At 35.0% G+C, this 17,027-nt stretch overlaps 1 protein-coding gene across 23 annotated transcripts in view; it reads right to left on the bottom strand.

Annotated features, from left to right (window-relative positions):
* The window catches only part of ADAM22 (ADAM metallopeptidase domain 22), a 241,831-nt gene that overhangs the window by 42,308 nt on the left and 182,496 nt on the right, over positions 1–17,027 (bottom strand). For all 23 annotated transcript variants that reach the window (XM_074379366.1, XM_074379365.1, XM_074379371.1 and 20 more), the window contains 8 exons: positions 15,042–15,141; positions 13,047–13,118; positions 12,754–12,846; positions 9,201–9,281; positions 7,358–7,408; positions 7,073–7,136; positions 5,422–5,527; positions 2,734–2,853 (listed from right to left, as the gene is read on the bottom strand). In XM_074379366.1, the coding sequence (XP_074235467.1) occupies positions 2,734–2,853; positions 5,422–5,527; positions 7,073–7,136; positions 7,358–7,408; positions 9,201–9,281; positions 12,754–12,846; positions 13,047–13,118; positions 15,042–15,141 (687 nt within the window). The remainder of the gene's footprint in view (positions 1–2,733; positions 2,854–5,421; positions 5,528–7,072; positions 7,137–7,357; positions 7,409–9,200; positions 9,282–12,753; positions 12,847–13,046; positions 13,119–15,041; positions 15,142–17,027) is intronic.

Raw genomic sequence — 17,027 nt, 5'->3', positions numbered from 1 at the left:
GTTATATCTTTCTTCTCATTCGTTTCAAAGAACTTCTTGATTTCTGCCTTAATTTCCTTATTTACCCAAAAGTCATTTCAGGAGTAGGTTGCTTAATTTCTATGTATTGCATGGTTTTGAGAAATTTTTAGTCTTGATTGCTATTTTTATTGTGTTGTGGTCCAAGAGTAGGTTTAGTATAATTTCAGTTATCTTGCATTTGCTGAGGATTGTTTTATGTCCAATTGTGTGGACATATTTTATCAAATTTTAGAGTATGGGCCATGTGATGATGAGAATAATATATACTGTGCTGTTTTTAGGTGAAAAGTTCTACAGAGGTCTATCAGATGCATTTGGTCCAATATTGAGTTCAGGTACTGAATATCTTTGTTAATTTTCTGCCTTGATGATCTATCTAATACCAGCAGTGAAGTGTTAAAGTCTCCCACTGTGTTTGTCTGGGAGTTTAAGTCTCTTTGTACGTCTTTAAGAACTTGCTTTATGAATCTGGGTGCCCTGTGGGGGTGTGCATATATATTTAGGATAGTTAGCTCTTCTTGCTGAATTGAACCCTCTACCATTACATAATGTCCTTCTTTGTCTTTTTATATTTTTGTTGGTTTGAAGTATGTTTTGTCTGAAATTAGGATTGCAACCCCTGTTTTCTTTTTCTGATTTCCATTTGCTTGGAAGGTTTTCCCCCTTCCCTTCATTTTGAATCTATAGGTGTCACTGCATATGAGATGGGTCTCTTGAAGATAGCATACCACAGGGTCTTATTTTTATCCAGCTTGTCACTCTGGTGCCTTTTAAATGGGGCATTTAGCCCATTTACATTCAATCCCCATTCACTTCATTTATTTTTATCAAAATTACATATGCATGCAGTTTAAATAATCAATAGATAAACCGTTTTTAAACACAATAAAGTCTGAAACACCTCTCTAGATATTCTTCCAGATACTCCTCCTGAGAGAAAGCCACCTTCTACTCTTAATTCATTCTTCTGTTACTTATGAAAGTCTCCTGGCGTTTCAGGCCTGCTCTTATCTGTTCTGATTGTGCCAGTTTCATAGCAATGTAAACCATGAGCCGGTTTTGTAGCAATGTATATCTTGACTTTCATCTCACTATCAACTTGGGGATTGCCCTGTCTCTCCTTGTGGTATCTTATTTCCTATATTCCCTGTCTTTTTCTTTCTTGATTTCCTTTGTTTTAGTGGATTGCAATTTCCAGTACCTTCCTGAGGAATTTGCAGCATAACTAAACAGGTCTTTATTTTCTACTCTCACACTTGATTGATATTTTGCCAGAGTACAAAATTCTAGTTTGTAAATAATTTTCTCCATTAGTCTTCTCACTCCTAGGGCTCCTGTTGCTAAATCCTAAACCACTTTAATTCTTAAGTCTGATTTTTTTCTCCTCTCTGGAAACTTTTAAAATTCTTTGCTTCGTCTTAAGGTTCTAAAATTTCATAATGATTATGTTTAGATGTATCTCTAATTTCACTCATTGTATTCAGCACTTGGGAGAGCCTGTTAATATGGAAACTCCAGCCCTTTATTTCTAGACCATTCTCTTGATTTATTCATTGAAAATTTCCTCTTTGCTGTTTCCTCTGTCTAATAGGTTAAGATTTTCTTTTCCATTAATATATTCCATTTCTTTTCCTTTTTAAATTTACTTTCTAGAATTTCAACTATGTTTTTTCTTTCTGAATGATGTTTTTTAAAAAAAGAAAAAAACAAAACAGCATCCTATTTTATTGTTTCATTATAGAAGTCTTATCTCTCATAAATATTGATAAGTGGTTTTATTTTTTCCCCTTCATTGTCTCATTGTTTTTGTCTCCTTTTTTTCATGTTACAGACTTTTCTTCACATCTCTGATAACCTACATATATTTGAGTCAGGAGGCCAAATAGATGACTGGAAATTGGACCCATTAAGGTTGGACTACTTCCATGCAACACTGATATAAATACTGCTTGCTGTCCTCCAGTTTAGAAACTTCCTCTTTTATTCTCCATAGAGTATAAATTTCCAGTCTTCCATGGGAGGGAAATCCCCAGTTTAGCTGAGTTGGGGGAAGTAATCTGAGTATCTCACTGCTTTCATCTGTTTTCTGTATTTCAGCCCCTTTCCCCCATGCCTTCCCTCCCTCTTCCTAACGTAGATGATGCTGTCAATTTCTGAGCCTGTGACGAAGTAAGAGTTTATCTTGGATTGATTCTCAGTTTTCCTAAGTACTGACTCAGGAATTCAGCTTTCTCAGCTTCGATAAGTCATGTGCCACACATCCATTTGCTTTATATATAAAAAAATATTGTTGCTATTGTCTCTTCTCTCTTTCTCTGCCTCCCTGTGGATATATGAACTTTTTAAAAAGATCAATTTGATATCATTTTAGTGGGATTTCATAAGGGAGCAAAAGTAGATGCATATATTTAATATGTTGATTTTACCCAGAGTCCTCATTTTCCTTAATAAGAATTAAATGGAAACCAAACTCTGTAAGACTTTACTGACCAATCTAAGCCTAACTCTAGTAATCACATAATATTCTTCATTCAACTATTTTTTTTGTCTTCTTTTTATCTCTTCTCTGTCAGGATTTACTCAATCATCTCTATGAACTAGATTATATTTTGACCTACTAACATATACATGAATTGAATACAGAAGGAATCCTAAACTGCATTCCTGAGAAAAAAGGTGACTCAGGTTCTTACAGAATGCTTAGATGATTACCTGCAGTTTAATGTTCTTCCTTGCTGCACAACTAAAGTAGATGTGATTTCACCATCGAGTTCTCCAAGCCTTGGGATATTACCAATATTGGTACACAAAAGGTAACCACAAAGCACATCCCTGTGTCAAAAGATTACCAATTACTTCTTTTCCCAAAGATAAAGCAAACCACGTATAGTAAGAATGATAATCTTCTCTCATTCTAGCGTTTCATTTTCATCAAGTACATTATCTACTCATATGCCAAGCAAAATAAAGTAAGTCCAAATTAGTGTGCCACCTACTCTAAAAGTGTCTTCTCTGAAACTCTTGTTGGTGCACCAAAATCCCCATTGTTTCCTAGCTTTTTCTTTACTGTCTGTTAGTTCAAGTATTTAAAGAATCAATCAAATAGGCTTCTTTTATATTGACACCTCTCTTCCCCTAAGACAATACTGGATATAGTAATCTATTTCTTCTTCTTCTTCTTCTTCTTTTCCCCTAGAGTCAGGGTCTTACTCTGTTCTTCAGGTCAGGTTGGAGTGTAGTAGTGTGATCATGGCTCAATGCAGCCTCAAACTCCTGAATTCAAGTGATCCTCCTGCCTTGGCCTCCCAGATAGCTGGGACCACAGGTGTATGCTACCATACCCAACTAACTTTTAAATTTTTCACAGAGACAGAGTCTCACTATGTTGCCCAGGCTGGTCTTGAATTCCTGATCCCAAGCAGGAACCTCCTTCCTCAACCTCCCAAAGCACTGGGGTTACAGGCATGAGACACTGTGCTCAGTCAATTTTTTTTTTTAATGGTAACTGAGTGATATTTGTATGAGCATTCTTTTGGAATACAGATTTTTTTCCAACATGTTGCCCTAGAATTAAAGAAGAAACTATATACTACATATATTTTATAGATTGTCAACTACAAAGGCTCATTATCCTTTCTTCAATATATTTTACTACTTCCCCAACTATTGCATATGATACTAATTTAACTTACAAAATATCTTTACTGGTGTTAATACAATCTTACATATTATTTATATCCAACGCATTTTAATTATTGGTAGAGATAACAATAAACATTTTTAAAATATCTTGTGAGGATTAATTAGTAAGTCTGAAAGATTATATATTAAAATATCAGACTTTATCAGATGAAAAATAAAGAAAAATTAGAACCTATATTTTTAACCAACACAGAAAAGAATGTATTAATTTTTTCTTTAAAAATGCTTTTTAAAATTATGTCATCATGGTACTGTATCTATCATAAACAAAAATGCTTTCTCAACAGAGAAGAGATATTCAATCCAAATTTTCTGAATGGCATTTATGTATCTAAACCTAAGTAATTTAGAATATATAAAGAAAATTCGGTATTATTTTTATCCACAAAAAATTATACTCTAGATGAGATGATATATCACAAACATAAACATAAAACAAAATCAGGGCCAAATAAATACAAAGTGCTGTGGAAATTCACAGAAGACACAGATGATTTATTTCTAGAGTAAATCAGAAAGGAATTTATATAAAGTGTTTTCCAAGCTGGGCTTTGAAGAATAGATATATTATTGGCTGGTGATGGTATGAGTTAAAGGGTGTTTCTGGAGAAATAAATAGCACAAATGTAGACATGGAAGTACACATATTAGGAATGGTAAGGTTTGCTAGATTTGGAACAATATAAATGAAATGACAAAAAATGTAGGTTGGGGAAAATTGTGGAATAGGTACAGTGTCAAGCTAATGTTCCGTTTAATTTGTTAATAAGACTATGACATTCAGCAAAATGGTGAAGGGAGAGTTTTGAAATCATACTCTCCAAATTCTAATTCTGCTTATTATTACGTCCCATATACATGACTTTGGGCAAGTTAACTGTGTCTCAGTTTCCTCCTCCATAAACCAGGAGGACTGCCATAAAGATTAAATGGTATAACTTATATAAAGTGTGATACAGTGCTTAGCCCATAGTGTTCACTCAATCAATGCTGGGTCCTATTCTCATTATTAATTAGCCATGTGGAAGCAGTGAAATTTCAACAATGAATTGACAGCAAAAAAAGATCTGAAAGATTATTCTGATAGTAGTACACCAGGGAATCCTGGCACAGAAAACTCTTAAGAGAATTCTGTAATAGTTGAAGCATCAATATAGGTCTTAGTTCAGGTAATGGCAACAGGCATGTAAATGAATACATGAATTAAAGACAAATGGTGGCAAAGCAAAGGGAAGAATGGACTTAATTTGGCATTGGGACAACGTGTAGAGGGAAGGTAGCGCGTCAAGGATCACTTTAAGGCTTCTAGACAGAAGGACAGTGAAATATTGAGACCTTTGTCAAAAAAAAAAAAAAATGGTGGTTTGGGAAAGTTAGAGCCAGTTAAATTCAATTCAGTAGCACTGAGTACATATTCTGGTGGCTTTATGTTCTGTTGCTTTTGAGATGCTGAAAGGTGTCTTCTAGGTAAGAAAATACTGAGGTAGCTGCAAGTATGACCTGGGCCTTAGGAGAGAGGTAAGCACACATGTCAAGGTTCGGAAGCCCTCTGCATAGGTGATGCTGCAACACTGGGAAGAGATGAGGTTAAAGAGGCAAGAGCACACTTCGTATTATGCACAAAACTTCCCAGTCACTCAAAAGAGTACACTTGGAATTGACCAGGGGATGAATTCCAGGCTGACTTCTCCACCTCACCGTTTGTTGCACTGTATCCATGTGTCTTTGTCTTTCCCACAGTTACCCTTCTCTGTTCCTTCAATATTCAGTTTCTCATAGCAGTATTTGTCTGATGCTGTCACCTCTGAGGCAGAAAAAATTTGTTCAGTGAGGCAAGTAACATTTAACTGCTCAAAATCTTTGCAAAAAAGGAAAATTGTAATATAAGGACTCTTCATCACTAGTGTTATCAATCCCAAAAATGTTACCAATGGTTCACAACTGTACCATGGATTGTAGATATCCATGACTCAAATATATTCCATTAAAGCGCACTTGAAATTTAGAAAACAAATATATTCAGATCTCTGTTGGGTTTCAGGCTGCAGGCTACAAAAACAAACACTCCTTGGAATTTGTCCAATAATTAGGGGAGGGCAATACCAAATAGTTCCTTGAATATATTCTCCATTCTTTAACCTCAATACTAAATATAATACATGAATTTCTCATTCAGCATATTTTATTAATCATAAAGACAAGTTTATTTAAATAGTTATATCCTAGAAGATTCAAGAAACAGTGGTACAGTTTTTACCTTGCTCACCACTTCTTAGCAGCTATCAAAAGCAATTTTACTTTGCATTAAGACCAACTTGAATTCATGCTAAGTCTCTGAAAGTGAAATAACATTTTAAGGTATGTCGGTATCTTGTTCGAGCTTTTATCTCTTCTAAAGCCAGGGACGGTTGACAGAGTAATCTAAGAATTAGGACAAAATTCGAACTAATCAAAGAATAATTGTTGGTATATATTTTTTTAAAAACCAACTAGTTATGATGGTAGTTTCTTTTCCTACTTCTTGTTGTCAGCTACTCTTTTTGCTCAAGTGGATAAAACAAAAATGATACATTTTTTCAGAGTACAAACCTGCCTGACTAAATGTTTTCCCATCCCAATGTTTCCAATTGCTTAAAGAGAGCATACACTTCCCCTCCTAAAAGGATTGTGGCACCTACTTATGACAATTAAGAATTATCATTATTTTGTATCCTGAAACAGTTTACAGTTACAAATTGTATCCTGAATCAGTTTAAAACAAAAACTGCTTCCAAAAGTTTGAGCTAGTAATACTTCTAGACAACAATATATTAAATATACATTTAAATAGAGTATAATTTAAATACAAATGTTATATATTTTCCTTTGAAAATCTGATAGACTTTAAAGCCTAAAACTTTAACATTTCTTTCTGATACAGCAAAGCCACCTTAGCAGAAATGCTGCTGTTCTAAATCAAGGATATCCTGTCCAGGGTTCATGTCCATCCCATATGGTTCCGCAGCTTTGGCTTCAGGGCACTCAGCTGAGAAGAGTATACATGGAGCTGAAATCCAGGTCTGCTCTATTCTCCAAGCTGTGCACCCTGGCATGGGCTTCATCTGCCCGGCAGCAGAGGCACTTTCTGTCTCGTCTACAGGCACTGCCAACTAGCCAAGATGTGCTGGGCTGTCTTCTCACAGCGGTGCCTTACTCTAATTTCCAGAAACATCCCCCTGCTAAGATCTGCAGTAGCTTTGAGAATCCCCCAGCCATAAAGTGGTCAAAAATTTACTTTCAGCACACTTGTCCTTGAAAAGTCTGCCTGATATCATACTTTAACACTGATCAAGCCACACTATTTACTTACTTTGCCCCCAGATGTATTTGCATTGTCTATCCCTGGTTTTACATCTTCCTCCAAAGCAAATTCCCTAAAATGGAAAAGCAAATACCCATTAGCAATGCAATATCTGCTTATGTCAGATAACTGAAAAAGAAACTATGATCTGGAAAAATAATAGATGAATAGTAGACCTTTTATCTTCAGAATTGATTATAAACATTTAAATGGATCTTCCTATTTTGACAAGATTTCAGAATTTCTTTTATGCTGGTACACACGAAAAATTTAGGTAAAAATGAAGTGACCTACCTGAACACCATCACATGAATATCCATCCATTTTATGAATATTAGGGGCACACTAGGAAAAAGAGAACAAACAATTAATCAAATACAGTGAAAAATAAATGGATGAGCTAATCCCTTTCATGTTTTCACTTTTAAAAACACATTTGATAATATCGCTAGTACCTTATACCATCTGAAAATAAGATGCAAAGGAGGTCAAGAGAAAGCAAGTATATGTCCTTAAAGTCCGGGTATTTGGTTAAGAAAAAAAAAAAAATTAAAGAGCTGACTACAATACACTCAATTAATGATATATTTAAAAGCATCTTGATTCATACAGATAAACTATTTTTCAGAGCAAGAAAGGGGACAAGACAAAAGTAAAGAGTAGGTCGGCACAGAGGGAGTAATAACTACAGTTTCCTTTCTTTTGCCATGAGAAGAAACATAGCCCTTATACTTAAAATAATGGCTTTCAAGCCGAAGTCTACTTTAAGAATGTCAGAAAAGAACACACTTTATAATCCTTTTTTGCAGCAATTATAAAAAATTATAAGGCACTCTTGAATGAGTATAAACAGAGAGCAAATCGCGCAGTTGTGTTGCCTCTTTGTCTTCCGGTGATACCGTGCCATTTTGCAAAAATGGAATATCAAGAAAGGAAACTGGCCAATAGAGTTGGAAGTGCAGCAAAGAAAATTGATGACAACAGAAGTCAAATGCAAATTGAACTTACAAATGGAGTTATAGAAAAAAATAGCTGACAGTGGGAATATTGATACTGCTGTTCAAGAGCCTCTAGACATGCAGCACCCCAGAGGAACTTGGTGAAGGAGGACCTAATGACATTGGTGAATAAGGTGACTATGACATATAGGTGACAACTGCCCTGAGTGGGTAATGCCAGCAAGAAATTTCACGTTCACGTCTTCACATCTCTCGGGTATCTCATGACATTGAAAGCACAAAGAATAAAATGTTGAAAGCTGATCCAAACTAGGAGTGTGACAGCTCAGCAAGGCACAGAAAAGACACTCACTCTCTATCATAAAGCTTGTAAGAAGAAGGCAAGCTCTATTCAAACTACCCTGGTAAGTATTTTACAAAGGAAACAAATCCTTTAATTCTCAATGTTCCTCTTTTAATGTACAGTATGCTAAATAAATATTATTCTTTCACCTCTCTATGCATTTAAAACCAACAGTAAGAGAGTTTTTAATAATTTGACAGCATTTTTTGAAGATTGTAAAACAACTGCAATATTTTTCTGATTATTAAAATGACTTTTAATGTCATTTTTATGGTTTGGCACAACCCTTCAAAGTGAGGACTGCCTGTAGGTACACTGTCCATTTTGAAATCTGTGAACCCCCCGCAAAGTTTATTCAATTTATCTAGCCTGTCTATTTATAGCTAAGTGCTATAAAATTCAAATGCAGCTATTAATGGTGATGCAAGCTGTGTCAGAGAGGAGTCAAGAGAAGGAAATGGGTCCTCTCTAAGAATCCAATGTGCTTCTGGGCCCTTGCCTCCGCTGACTCCTGTTTCAATCAGCTGAAGAGAAAGAATTTTTTTTGTTGCTTCTTTTACTAAGTAAATGAAAAGAAAATGCCTACTTAATACAAAAACAAAACAGTTAAGGCATGCATGCAGTCTGAGGTTACTTCAACATTAAGACAAAAATTATGTTCAACATCTGCTTCAATCACTGAAACTGAAATTCCTAAAAAAGTGGAAAGACAGTGAGAAGTAATGTGAAAGAGACATGAGCATCTTGCTCATTTACATTTCTCTTTAAGGGACAGTATGCTAAGGATACCTCCACTTTTTCCCATATGGTTTAGAGTAGTTATTTTGTAAATTACCTGGCTCGAATTTCCTGAGCATGTTTCACGAATATCACAATCATTTACTGCTTCTCGGCACACAGTGCCCATAGGCTGAAACTAAAATGAACAAAAATCAATGTGTGAAACTGCAGAAAAGAAAAAAAAGACATCTTACAATATCATCTAAAGAAAGCAAAATGAAAATTGTTTGGCTAGAAATACTTTAAATTATTCTAAGATGGTTATCTGTGAAAACCACAGTTAGTTAAAAAAAATTTTTTTAATAGCTTTAAGAAACAGTTTCTTGTGTTGATGAAATTTCCATAGTCATGACACATAAGCCTTATATTATACTGCTAAATTCCACAAGACAAACCAGTTAGTCCAGGTTCTAGTAATTTTTCTGTACACATAGCTTTTGAATTTACCCTTTATCCTTCATTCTCACTGACATTTTTATCACATGATTCTTTTTTTGCCTTATCTACCAAGAATTTTAAAATTATATTTTGGGTTGAATAATAAAAATTAGATTTTCTGGCAAAGTTATTTCCTCCAATGCTTCTTCTTACCTTCTCTCCTGCCTTATTTTTACATAGATTTAGATCCTGGCCTTTTATTCTTTTCTAGTGTTTCTATTATTTATGCCTATGTATAGGCACTTTCGTTTTTCTGTTTTCCATCACATCAAATACTTCTTGCAAGCGTGAGAATTGTATAAACAAATTTTTAACTTCATTAGGTTAAAAATGTGAATTACAAGAGTACTCATTAAAACAAAACAGATGAGAGATATACAGCTAAAGTACTTCCCTTCCCTCCTCAATCCGTCTTTTTTCCTCTCCGAAATGGTAGCATTCAGGGCTGGATCCTTAACACGGTTTGTCTCTGCTCACACAAAGGCACATGTTATTCTGTTTCCCCTACTTTCTAGATAAGCTTTATCTTCTCTAGCTGCTCAGAACCCTACAGGCATTTGAGTCTCTGGCTGTTCCTAGCACATACACTACCCACATAAACTCCAATCTGGATTTCAGCAAGTATTTTTTTTCAGAAGATCCAAACAAAATATGTATTCATTCATACATTCATCAAGTATTTAATAATGTGCAAAGCACTGTTCTAACCACTGGGAACTCAATGGAGAACAAAACCCAAGAACTCTGCTCATAAGGAACTTGCATCTTAATGTGGGTTAAAAATAAAGAAATAAAAAAATTTAATTTCACATGTTTCTCTTCTTCCCTGGGACTGAGGGAAGCCACCATTTAGAATATCTAGGGTAGAAATATGAGCAAATTTGGAGCAGTTTAGAGGAGTGCAAAATGTTCAAGAATTTCCAGGAAACTTCTAAAAGAAAGAATAGTGAGCAGGGATTTGCACTAAAGTACTAGGATACAGCAGTAAATAAATCAACCAAAATCCTTGCCCTACTGGAACTTGTATTATAATGGAAAAAGAAAAGTAATAAACAAGTAAACAAGCACTCTTTAATAGCAGTGGTCTGCAAACTGTGGCCCAAGGGTCAAACTTCAGTGGCTGCCTACCTTTATAAATAAAGTTTTACTGAAAACATAGCTATGCCCCATTTGTTTCTGTATTTTCAATGGCTGCTTTCAAAGGCAGAGCTGAGCTGCAACAGAGACTTTATGATTCACAAAGCCTAAACTATTTACTATAATGGCTCTTTATAGAAAAAGTTTGCCAATGCTGGCTTATAGATACACTATTATAAATACAGGTAGAAAAAAATAGAGATACACATGGTTTCTTATCTTTTCCTTCTATTCTCCCTCCTCCATTCACTATTCTGCCTCTGGCTGCTATAGAGTCCAGAGTGGCAGGTAAGAGTTGAGGAGGATGGTAAAGAGAGTGGCAAAAAAGATCTCTCTTGAGTCTTGACTGGTACAGCTATAACTGTACAAATGGCAGTCATGCCATTTTATTTTATGTATTTTAATTGTATTATTTTCTACTTGTTCCTTGAAATGATTATATCACAGGAAGCCTAATTATATACATCAAAGGGAAAACGGTACAATAAAATGCATTTTATAGATGGGTAGACTTAAAACATTGAGGATTAAGATAAATGATTTGGGATCTCATGTTGTAGCAGTGGAAAAAAGCTGACAGAATAAACAGGGGTGGTAGCCAAAATCAAAGAATGTCTTTTGCATTTGGTTTTATCTTCTCTTTTACAGAGTGCTTTCAGAGATCTCTGCCAGTGCCTGCTTGTCTTAAAAAGCTGCCAGGAGACACAGTGGCAGAGTGGAAACAACAGAAGCTGCTGCCAGCAGATCTGGGGTGTAACTGTACATCTATTCCTTTCTGGCTGAGTGAGCCTGTAGAGGTTAACTTCCTTGAGACTGAGATTGCTTAATTGTAAAAATCAGGATAATAATGCCTATCCCAAAAGTGTGCTTGTGAGCATTATCTCAGACAGTGGTCTCAACTAGGGGTGATTTTTATCTCCCAGGGAACATTTGGCAGTGTATGAAGATATTTTTGGCTGGCCCACCTAGGAGGGGTGCTGCTAGCACCTAATGGGTGTAATGCAGGGATACTGCTAAATATCCTACAATGCACAAGACACACCCTTACGACAAAGGATTATCCAGCCAAAAATAGTGCCAGAGTTGAGAAATTCAGATATAAGATGATACAAAAGTGCATAATCTCTGGCACACAGTGGATGCTTACTATGATAGTTTCATATCCCATCCTCCTTTAACTCATTAGACTAAAGTTACTGAATCAGCAGATTATCACTGAGAGAGTGCTGTGCATATTTATTCACTCACTGAACAAATATTTACTGAGAATGTATACCAATTACTGTCTAAGTGCCTGGCTCTGCTCCATGAAATGCGCAAGAGTAAAGTGAGAGACAGATATTAAACCTCAGATATAATGTAGACTACTATACCAGATTTTACACGAGAAAGATTCAGATTTCTTTAGGGGAAGTAAGCCTCAAATTACTGTTAGTCTTTATATAAAGGCTTAAATATTTGGGGATAGGTGTGAGGATGCTGCTGAGAGGATGAAAACATCAAGTGTGTAAAGATGCATTCTAAACCTGCAGCAACGATAATATATGCAAGGTATGATCACGTCTCAAAGTACTCCCTTCCTCCCTCAGCAGTTAATGCAAGAGACACACCAAGTTGGGCAACAAGAAAACATCTATTGAAACTCTCCTTGGCTTCACCAAGAAAATTAAACATCATTTAAACATTAGTAACACCTGGTTTCTTTTAATGTGCATGCTCCACAGGAAGTATGGAAAGGACAGCCTCTGAAGATTAACAGGGTTCACACCCTAGTTCTCCCAACTTCCTTGGTGTAAGACCTTCGGCAAACTACTTAACCACTACTAGCTTTAGTATTTTCATCTGTTAGGTGGGAATAATAATAAGCAACTACACCTCACAGGATTTTATGGGGATCCTGTAAAGCACCTGGCACTTAGTCATTTAATATGTAATAGATACTATTTTTGTTATTAGATTATATTTACCTAGCCTTAAGGATTTAATCAAGTATATTCTTTTTTTCTGTCAAATGGCCATTTATGTTTATTTACCTTGCACTTTTTACAGCAAAGACCATCACTGCACTGAGAGTCTTGAGTCAAGGTGCATTTCTTACAACACTCTGCTCCTTCAAGGACACATTCCTAAGAAATAAAGCATCAGAAAATGGTGTCACTTTCCTGAAAGTAAAAGAATGTTTCCAAAATAAATGTACAAACTCACAATAATAATCTTTCTTCCACAAATCCTATAAAATTTCCAGGCATGACACTTGTTCCAGTGTGTGGACCTGGAATGACCCTGAATTACCTAGAATATATCAACAAAACAACCAGAGACTTACGGCTGGGGTTCCACAGTCACACTCCTCTCCAGTTTCAATGAAGCCATTGCCACACTCAGGAGGATCAAGAAGCTGTGGGAGGAAAACCAAAAAGTGAACTAAAATATAGAAAATTCAACATCGAAGACTTTGAGAGACCCTAAGTGCCATATCCAAATACACCTGCCCTGTCAGTCATTCCAAAATATAGTTTTATTTTCCTAAACTAGAAAACATGACTTCAGAACTTGGAACGTTAGAACAGAAGTGTCTACACACCACATAGGGTCTGACAAACATCTTCAACATTAAAGATGATCTAACCATTCACTAAAATCAAACCAGACTCTCTCCTGAAAATTCATTTGAAACCGGAAGTGGTGAATCTGGAGTCAGATGTATAAATTAAAATCCTGGCTCAATTACTTATCTCGAGTAAACTACTTAACATCTTAGAGACCTTAATACCCAAAACAGGAATAATAATAATATTAGTTGTCCACCTACATCAGAAAATTGTTGTGAAGGTTAAGTTTAGTCATCTGTGAAAAACCTTTTATTACTATATCTCCTTCTGATACAGGAAACTATTTCATAGACAATGAGAAAAGCATCAAACAATTAGTATATCCATTGATCTACTTAACATAAAATACAGCTCCTCCTATTAAGATAGTTTTGCAGAGAACAAAAATTAAATTTGCCCCAGAGATTGAAGCAAATTTTGACTGGTCCAAGAGTATGTTTTAGGTCTGTTTTATTGTTTAGCTCTTCATCAATTTTGTTCTCTTTCGAATATAATGTATCCTATGGTGATATGCAAATTAGTAAATAATTGTTATATGCCAGATATATAATAATCAAAAGCTAATAAAAGTTTACATATTATAGAATTAAAATGTACACACACCAGTAAACAGATGGACATACACACACACACACACACATACATTTTCATAACTAGAGGGAAAAAAACAACAAAATAAAATATACAACAACAAAACCCACTTGATTTTAAACATTCTCTCTTCTACAAATGAATCAACTTTTGTCTTTACTTCATTTTTGGTTGAAAGTGATGACAAATAAAAAACAGCCAAAATAAAAACTTATCCAAATTAAAACCACACTTATTCTCTTACTCTGGGTTTACAATAATCAATTATTTTGGTAAAAATACTTGAACTGTTTAGTATTTGTGGCAGCAGCGATACAGCTCAAATTTTCTCTTTCCAAGCTTTTGGAGAGTCTTAAAGTTGTCAATTTGCTTTTCAATGCAGTATGATACATTTTCAAAATTTCACTGTAGTGAACAGAAACTAAACCAGGTAAATGATTACAAAGGCAATGGTGCACAGCCCTGTGGTGCACAGAAGCATTTCTTAGTTCACATAATTCACAAGGACAAAGTATTCTTTTTTAACATGGAAAGTCTTCAAAATGCAGGAGGAAAATCTGCTTTCTAGTCAGTAATCAGAGGATATGCTGCAAGTTGTAAAAGGCTGTGACAAAGTCCAAGACTTTCTCCATTTCTGCTTTAAGAAGACTTGCTTTTCATTTGAGAAACACATAATTTTAACATACTGCTCATTCGGAAAGGCAGTAGCAGGTAGGGAGTGATGAGGGTAGATATTCCCCCATGTTCTACCTGTGTGAGTTGTGATTAGGTAACCAAAAAAAAATAAGCATCAAGAAAATGAAAAAGAAAAGTAAAATAAAACCATTTTTTTAAACTAACTTTGAATCATCACTTGGCTATATAAAAAGAAAACGGAAATTTTTCAGACAGCAAACGCTGTTATTTCTACCTGCTTTCTATTCTCATCAGAATAGCGGAAAAATGCCCAACATTAAAGCTGACTTTGAATATGCAGATATATAGCATCTCTAGAATATGCATGTACATGCCAAGTTGAAAAGCTCTCTTATATGCTTCAATCACTGAAAATATGTATTTTAAATATTTTAGAAAGGTTAATAATTAATATTATAAACCTTATTAACCACATTTATTACCTTAGAAGGTTTGTTGAAAAGGCAGGCACCACCTCCACTATTCAGAAAGTCATGATACTCTTCAATACTACACTGGGTGAACTTTTTAGGAAGATAATAGCTATAAAAGAGAGGAAAATAGCCAGGTTCAATTCATCTTTCTCGTTTGTGAATTAGCCTGAAAACTGAACACTTAAAATTGTATATTACTCTTTAAAATGACGGAATAAAGTCTACTTATGTACAACATTTATATTCACTCTATAAGAGTTTTATTCAATCAATATTATTTCTAAATTCTTCATTTGGGGACTAACAGTGGCTGTGAGTTGTTCATTATTTGCATATGCATTCAAGTTAAATCAAGGAGAGTTAGGAAAAATTTATTTCATAATGAGTCTTCTCTAAATATTAAAACTAAGCTAGAATCCAAACTGCAGAGCATTCCACAAAATAACTGACTTATAATATAAACATGTCAGGTCTTAAAAGTCAAAGAAAGACAGAGGAACTGTTCCAGAATGAAGGAAGCTAAAGAGACATAAAACAAAATATGATGCCTTTTGCTACAGATGACATTATTGAAACCTGGGACAATTTTGAATGACGGCTAAGAATGAGATAATTTTACTGCCTGTATTGTGGTTATGTATGAGGATGTACTTGTTTGTAGAAAATGCACAGTAAGGTGTTTGGGAGTGATTGCATACTAAGCAATTTATGATCCGAGGGACAAAAGCTTGTTATTAATCTTGCAACTCTTTTTCAGGTTTAAAGTTGTTTTTTTAAAAAAACTAATAAAAGGTCAACAGTAAAAAAAGATGTTGATTAGAGAATAATTTGGCAACATGCATTAAGAATCTCCAAAAGAGCACACCTTTGGATCTAGTAATTCTAATTTTAGAAACTTTTATTGAGGAAATAATTAGCTATGTGCACAAAGATGTACGAACAAAGATTTTGTGTTGGCACAATTTATAATAGAAAATAACAAAAGCATAACCTAAATGTTCAATAGTAAGAACTGTTAACCAAACTGTGATATATTAATAAAACAGAATACCATATAGTTATTAATGATCATAGTGTTGAAGAACACTCAGAAAAATGCTGACTATACACTGTTAAATTAAAATACAGTGGTATTTTAAAATCAACCATGGTTATTACTGGAGAAGTCACCAAAATTTTATTTTCTATATGTTTAAAACATTGTTTTACATTGAGCTTTGATAAAAAGGGAAAAAAATAAGAATGAGTAGTTTTTATATAGTCTCCCAGCATCATGCAAAAACTGTCTATTTATATCCTTACTTCTAAGCTCAGCAGTTCATACTTTGTTATCAACTAATGGAATTTATAAATAATTATTTACTCTAAACTCATTTTTAAAGTGCTTCCTGCCAAACTCTCCAAATAAAGCTGTCTTAGGTTTAAGTTGTTTGAACTACTTTATTTCCTTCACCTACACTTCCTATAAGCAGACAAGGAGGGTTACCAGAGACTATAAGAATTCAATCAACTTGAGCCATCAGCCTGTTTTACAGTCTCCTGCCTTGCAGCCTGCTTTTTCTCAAACTTTGTGTGGAATATGGGGTCACCTAGTCAGCTGGAACCAGCTCCTGACAAATCCTGGCAATTTACAGATGAACTCAAGTAAACTTTCCTCATTACCATGCTAAAGTCTCCACCACAGGAGCAACTATAGCTTCACTACCATAACTTGAAACCTACATGCTGGCATAATGATTCACTACCTGTGTCTGCACCCCTGGGACCCTTCACTACATCTAATGACACACCCGCTCCCTTTCCATTTCCCATAAAATCCTCCTGGTGATTTTCCTCAGGAAGACACTGGTCTGGAGAATACTCTCAGAGCCCTCTTTACTTGTGACTAGTAATAAAACTCCCATTGATCAAAACCTGCATTTTTTTTTTTTTTTTGAGACAAGGGTCTCATTCTGTTGTCCAGGTAGGAGTTAAGTGGTAGGATCTCAGCTCACC

The sequence above is a fragment of the Saimiri boliviensis genome, chromosome 10, assembly GCF_048565385.1.
Source record: "Saimiri boliviensis isolate mSaiBol1 chromosome 10, mSaiBol1.pri, whole genome shotgun sequence".
In the NCBI taxonomy this organism is placed as follows: domain Eukaryota; kingdom Metazoa; phylum Chordata; class Mammalia; order Primates; family Cebidae; genus Saimiri; species Saimiri boliviensis.
The sequence above is the reverse complement of the archived record's forward strand: the minus strand, read 5'-3'. Positions and strand labels throughout refer to the sequence as shown.